Here is a 7,500-nt window from a genome sequence, read left to right as displayed (position 1 = left end):
TGTTAACACAATGTATTAGTTACTTTGTTACAGTTTGTGTTTGTTAGTGCTAATTAGTCACAGTGTGTTTGTAATTGTGTTACAGTTAATGTTTGTCAGTGTTAATGTGTGTTGCAGTTACTTTGTGTTAATTTGCCACAGTGTGTTTGTTACCGTGTTACAGTGTAACTGTCACTATGTGTTTATTACAGTGTTAGTTTTTGTTTGTTTGTTGCAGTGTAACTGTCACAGTGTGTATGTTTTTGTGTTACAGTTCATGTGTTAGTGTTGGTGTGTTAGTGTGTTAGTTAATGTTATTTTGTCAGTGTTTTAGTTACTGTATTACTTTGCATTTGTTACAGTGTAACTGTTACAATTTGTTTGCTACTGTGTTACAGTTAGTGTTAGTTTGTCACAATGTGTTAGTTACCGTGTTAGATTTAGTTTGTTTGTTACAGTGTAAGTCTCAATGTGTTTGTTACTGTGCTACTGTTACAGTTAGTGTGTTAGTTAGTGTGTTAGTTATTGTTAGTTTCCCACAGTGTGTTAGTTAGCATGTTAGTTTTAGTTTTTGTTACAGTGTAATGATTGCAGTGTGTTTGTCACTGTGTTACTGTTACTGTTAGTTTGTGTTTGTTCGTGTTAGTTTGTCACAATGTGTTAGTTACCATGTTACAGTTAGTTTGTGTTTGTTACACTGTTAAACACAGTAAACACTGTTAGTGTGTTTTAATGTGTGTTGCTTAATGTGTTAATTACAGTGTTACATTTAGTTTTAGTTTTTGTTACAGTGTAACAGTCGGAGTGTGTTTGTTACTGTGTTACAGTTAGTGTGTTACAGTTAGTGTTGATTTGTCGGTGTGTTACAGTTACTGCGTTACAGTTAGTTTGTGTTTGTTACACTGTTACTGTTAGCTTGGTTTTTGTATGTGTTGGTTAATGTGGTAATTACAGTGTTAGTTAGTTTTAGTTTTTGTTAGTGTAATGGTCACTGTGTGTGTGTGTGTGTTATTGTGTTACAGTTAGTTTTAGTTTTTGTTACAGTGTAATGGTCACTGTGTGTGTGTGTGTGTTACTGTGTTACAGTTAGTTTTAGTTTTTGTTACAGTGTAATGGTCACTGTGTGTGTGTGTTACTGTGTTACAGTTAGCGTTGATTTGTCAGTGTGTTTGTTGCCGTATTAGTTAGTTTGTGTTTGTTACAGTGTAACTGTCACAGTGTGAGTGTGTAGTTATTGTGTTAGAGTTAGTTATGCCTCAGATGAGACTTGTTGGTGGCGAAGGCGACACTGTTGGTGTCGTGTTTTGCTTGTTTATTTGTTACAGCGTAACTGTTTGTTACAACGTGTTAGTTACCATGTGTTACAGTGTGTTAGTGTGTCAGCTAGTGTGTAGTTCGCAGTGTGTTTATTAGTGTTTTGTGACGTGTGTACTGTGCTAGGACAAAGTGTACTAGAAGTCAAGTGTGGAACAAAGGACACTTTTTCCACGTTCTGCATTCGCAGACATAGCATAAGGGGCGGAGCCATCAGAGACGTCTCAAAACAAACGCTAACATCTAGGTAGTAGGTGGTAAAGTCGTTTGAGACTGTGTGAAGTTTGTGTTTTTCACGCTGTAGAATAATAACAGAAGTAATTCTGTCTGTCCGTCTCTCAGGCCGTGGTGGTCCAGCAGGACACCTTCATCGAGGAGCAGCGTCAGGCCCTGAACTCACCGTCCCTCCGTCACCCCTCCATCTCCTCCTCGTCCTCCATCTCGTCCTCGTCGTCGTGTTCGTCTCGGCTGAGCTCTCTGATGGAGCAGGAGAAGCAGCGTCAGGAGGAGAAGGTCCGGGAGGAGGAGAGGAGGAGGAGAGAGGAGGACGACAGGAAGAGGAGAGAGGAGGAGGAGGAGAGGAGGAGACGGGAGGAGGAGCTGGCGCTGAGGGAGGAGAGACTCGTCACCATGGAGGAGGAGACGCAGAGGAGACACGAGACGCTGCAGCAGGAGCAGCAGGAGTTCAGCAGCAGGAAGGAGGAGTATCAAAGAGAACTGCTGAAACTCCGGGACGACCAGAGGAGGCTGGAGAGAGAGAGAGAGCAGCTACACACACACACAGAGCAACACAACACAGAGGTACACACACACACACACACACACACACACACACACACACAGCAACACAACACAGAGGTACACACACACACACACACAGCAACACAACACAGAGGTACACACACACACACAGCAACACAACACAGAGGTACACACACACACACAGCAACACAACACAGAGGTACACACACACACAGCAACACAACACAGAGGTACACACACACAGCAACACAACACAGAGGTACACACACACACACACACACACACAGAGCAACACAACACAGAGGTATACACACACACACAGAGCAACACAACACAGAGGTACACACACACACAGAGCAACACAACACAGAGGTACACATGCAAACACACAGCAACACAACACAGAGGTACACACACACAGAGCAACACAACACAGAGGTACACACACACACACACACAGAGCAACACAACACAGAGGTACACACAGAGCAACACAACACAGAGGTATACACACACACACAGAGCAACACAACACAGAGGTACACACACACACACACACACACACAGCAACACAACACAGAGGTACACACACACACACACACACACACACAGCAACACAACACAGAGGTACACACACACACAGCAACACAACACAGAGGTACACACACACACACACACAGCAACACAACACAGAGGTATACACACACACACACAGAGCAACACAACACAGAGGTACACACACACACAGAGCAACACAACACAGAGGTACACATGCAAACACACAGCAACACAACACAGAGGTACACACACACAGAGCAACACAACACAGAGGTACACACACACACACACACACACAGAGCAACACAACACAGAGGTACATACACACACACAGAGCAACACAACACAGAGGTACACACAGAGCAACACAACACAGAGGTATACACACACACACAGAGCAACACAACACAGAGGTACACACACACACACAGAGCAACACAACACAGAGGTACACACACACACACACACACAGCAACACAACACAGAGGTACACACAAACACAACACAGAGGTACACACAGAGCAACACAACACAGAGGTACACACACACACACACAGAGCAACACAACACAGAGGTATACACACACATGCAAACACACAGCAACACAACACAGAGGTACACACACAGAGCAACACAACACAGAGGTACACACACACAGAGCAACACAACACAGAGGTACACACACACACACACACACACACACAGAGCAACACAACACAGAGGTATACACACACACACACACACACACAGAGCAACACAACACAGAGGTACACACACACACACACACAGAGCAACACAACACAGAGGTACATACACACACACACACACAGAGCAACACAACACAGAGGTACACACAGAGCAACACAACACAGAGGTATACACACACACAGAGCAACACAACACAGAGGTACACACACACACACACACACACACACAGCAACACAACACAGAGGTGTACACACACACACACAGCAACACAACACAGAGGTACACACACACACAGCAACATAACACAGAGGTACACACACACACACACACACACACACACACACAGCAACACAACACAGAGGTACACACACACACAGCAACACAACACAGAGGTACACACACACACACACAGAGCAACACAACACAGAGGTATACACACACAGAGCAACACAACACAGAGGTACACACACACACAGAGCAACACAACACAGAGGTACACACACACACAGAGCAACACAACACAGAGGTACACATGCAAACACACAGCAACACAACACAGAGGTACACACACACAGAGCAACACAACACAGAGGTACACACACACACACACACACAGAGCAACACAACACAGAGGTACATACACACACACACACACAGAGCAACACAACACAGAGGTACACACACACACAGAGCAACACAACACAGAGGTACACACACACACAGCAACACAACACAGAGGTACACACACACACACAGAGCAACACAACACAGAGGTACACACAGAGCAACACAACACAGAGGTACACACACACACACACAGAGCAACACAACACAGAGGTATACACACACATGCAAACACACAGCAACACAACACAGAGGTACACACACAGAGCAACACAACACAGAGGTACACACACACACAGAGCAACACAACACAGAGGTACACACACACACACACACACAGAGCAACACAACACAGAGGTATACACACACACACACACACAGAGCAACACAACACAGAGGTACACACACACACACACACACAGAGCAACACAACACAGAGGTACACACACACACAGAGCAACACAACACAGAGGTATATACACACACACACACACAGAGCAACACAACACAGAGGTACACACAGAGCAACACAACACAGAGGTACACACACATGCAACCACACAGCAACACAACACAGAGGTACATACACACAGAGCAACACAACACAGAGGTACACACACACACAGAGCAACACAACACAGAGGTACACACACACACACACAGACCCCCCACAACACAACACAGAGGTACACACACACACATACACACAGAGGTACACACACAAAGCAACACAACACAGAGGTACACACACGCATACACACATCAACACAACACAGAGGTGTACACAGACACATACACACACACACACACACACACAGTAACACAACACAGAGGTACAAACACATACAAACACGCACACAGCAACACAACACAGTGGTACACACACAGACCCCCCACAACACAACAAAGAGGTGCGCACACACACACACACACACACACACACACAGCAACACAACACAGAGGTGCGCACACACACACACACACACACACACACACAGCAACACAACACAGAGGTGCGCGCGCGCACACACACACACACACACACACACACAGCAACACAACACAGAGGTGCGCACACACACACACACACACACACACCTACCCCCCTGTACACAGTATTCCTGTAGATGTTTCATCCTCCTCTGTGTGTCTCAGCAGGACTCGGTGGAACAGAGACAGCGCACCTCCTCCACCGCCTCAGAAGACTCGCTGAAGTTCCTGAGCTCCTCCGAGGCACCTGAAGGTCTGGAGGTTTTCTCTCGCGCCGACTCCAAACGCAAAGCGAAGAACCTGAACCCGTTTTCATCCGGCTCCGGACACAAGGGCGGCGCCGCCGAGCCACACGGCCAAATCCCCAACCGCCTGCTGCAGCTCGCTAAACCCAGAGACAAGAAGGAGAAGAAAAAGAAGAAAGGAAAAGGAGGCCAACAGAGCCAGGCTACAGGTACACACACACACACACACACACACACACACACACACACCACACATACACACCACACATACACACACACACATACACACACAGACACATATACACAGAGGCACACATACACCCCACGCACTCATCATACGCACACACACACAGATACACACCACACACCCCACACTCACACGTGCGCACACACAGACACAGACACACACACGCACACAAACATGCAGCAACACAACACAGAGGCCTGCACACACACATACACACCACACACACAGATGTGCACACACACACACACACACACACACACAGTACATGCACACAGCAACACACACACACACACAGCGACACAACACAGAGGCCTATACTCACACACATTCACCCACCACACACACAGAGATGCACACACTCACCAAACACACTTCCTTACTGAAATATAAGAATGTACACGGTTTACGAACTTAACCAAAATATGTTCACATTTACAGTCAAATATGTGTGTGTATATAAACGTGTGTGTAAATAAACGTGTGTGTGTGTGTGTTTGACAGAAACCCTCGGTGCAGCGGCGCCTGATCCCTCAGCGGACAAAGACGTCTTTTTATGCTGACATCACTCTTTTTTTTTTTTCTTCTTCCGCCTTCCCACAATGCCGTGCGGCTCGGCTCGACCCTGCTCAGAGGCGGACAGGTCCGGCTTTTCAGCACCGGGGGAAAAGTTCTCTGCTCTTTGCTTCCTTTCCTTCACACACACTTTATACTCACACAAACACACACACACACAAACACACACACACACCACACACTTGTACTTCTGCACCTGGGAATTTCGGTGTGTGGGTTCTGGAGGCGAGCGTCAGCTCAGCGTTCATCACACCACTGTGGGCACTTTTTTATTTTTTATTTTCTTTGTTTTATTTAAAAACATTTTCGAAGAAAGAGAAGAGAATTTTTTCAGACTGCAGGAGACTCGAAGCCGCTGGATTTTTTAAAAACATTTTTTTGGAAGATTTCTGGGAGAGAAACACGTTTTTACTGAAGGATATTCAACTAACAAAACTAATAACATTCTGCAGTGTGTCAGTTTCACGCATGTAATGGGGACGTGAGAATTTCTAGAAATTTCCATCCACATTTTGTCACTTTTTAAAAAAATTGTTCTTGTCATTGTTATTATTATTATTATTATTATTATTCTGTTGTCTTAATTATTTCTCCTGATCACAAGATAAATCATTTTATTCTCATGAGGTAACATTCTCAAAAATTCAGCCTTATTAGACGCAAATTGGTCTAAAAACATAAAAACATGACGACTTGAATAAAAAAAAAATTAATTATCGTCCGATAACCATACGCCATCTAATTTTTTTTTGTTATGTTAGCTAGCTCTGTGTTGCGCAAAAGAGCTTGATTCATGGTGTGATCTCGAGAAAAACAACGTAAAATTTCCCTTTTGTCATGTTTAAAAAATTAAAAAATTAGGTGAAGTCCACAAGTGACAATCCATCACCAAGCATCGTGCTGAATAACTATACGCTTGGACATTTCTCAAAAATTTTAAAAAATAAAAATTAACTCGCGGCTTCTGTGAAATAAAATGGATTAAATTTTTTCAATTTTTTTTTTAACAATGATTTATTAGGGCTTTAATCTAAAGACATGCACGGAGAGAAAAATGCTATTGATTTGGGTGGAGACATTTTTATTAATATTTTTTAAAAGAATTACAATGTGATCGGGTGCCTTTATGGATGTTATTTGATTTTATTTCTATTTTATTTTCTTGTAATTTAACTCTCCCCTTTTTTTTCCTCGGTCATGACTGAACAGCAGAAACGTTACACTGAAGAGACGTCACAGTAAAAGCGGCGATTTCCGCTTCCGTAGTCAGTCCTCTGCGGAATTTATTTTATTTTATTCTTTTATTTAGCACTTTATATTAAGTCAGAAAGATCCGGCTTTAATCTGAGACAATCAGTTCGATTATTTTTTTTGTACCATATGAATGTTATGGAACCAAACAGAAAGCTAGATTTGGTTTTGCATGAACCCAAAAAAATGAACGAGTTTGTAAATGGAGATGATGAATATTTAAGAACTCCGAGCCGGGGAGTTGAGTTG

The 7,500-nt window shown here is 43.9% G+C and overlaps 1 protein-coding gene across 7 annotated transcripts in view; it reads left to right on the top strand.

Annotated features, from left to right (window-relative positions):
* akap13 (A-kinase anchoring protein 13) overlaps nucleotides 1-7,500 on the top strand; it is a 118,999-nt gene that overhangs the window by 111,372 nt on the left and 127 nt on the right. For 6 of the 7 annotated variants that reach the window (XM_053235740.1, XM_053235739.1, XM_053235737.1 and 3 more), the window contains 3 exons: nucleotides 1,636-2,094; nucleotides 5,101-5,389; nucleotides 5,929-7,500. The exon at nucleotides 5,929-7,500 is cut by the window's right edge and continues 127 nt beyond it. In XM_053235740.1, coding sequence (XP_053091715.1) covers nucleotides 1,636-2,094; nucleotides 5,101-5,389; nucleotides 5,929-5,987 — 807 coding nt within the window. In that variant the 3' untranslated portion in view covers nucleotides 5,988-7,500. The remainder of the gene's footprint in view (nucleotides 1-1,635; nucleotides 2,095-5,100; nucleotides 5,390-5,928) is intronic. The other variant, XM_053235736.1, reaches the window with a different exon arrangement.

The sequence above is a fragment of the Pangasianodon hypophthalmus genome, chromosome 7 (genome assembly GCF_027358585.1).
Source record: "Pangasianodon hypophthalmus isolate fPanHyp1 chromosome 7, fPanHyp1.pri, whole genome shotgun sequence".
In the NCBI taxonomy this organism is placed as follows: Eukaryota; Metazoa; Chordata; class Actinopteri; order Siluriformes; family Pangasiidae; genus Pangasianodon; species Pangasianodon hypophthalmus.
Note: the sequence above shows the minus strand (reverse complement) of the source record. Positions and strands in the feature narration are given on the sequence as shown.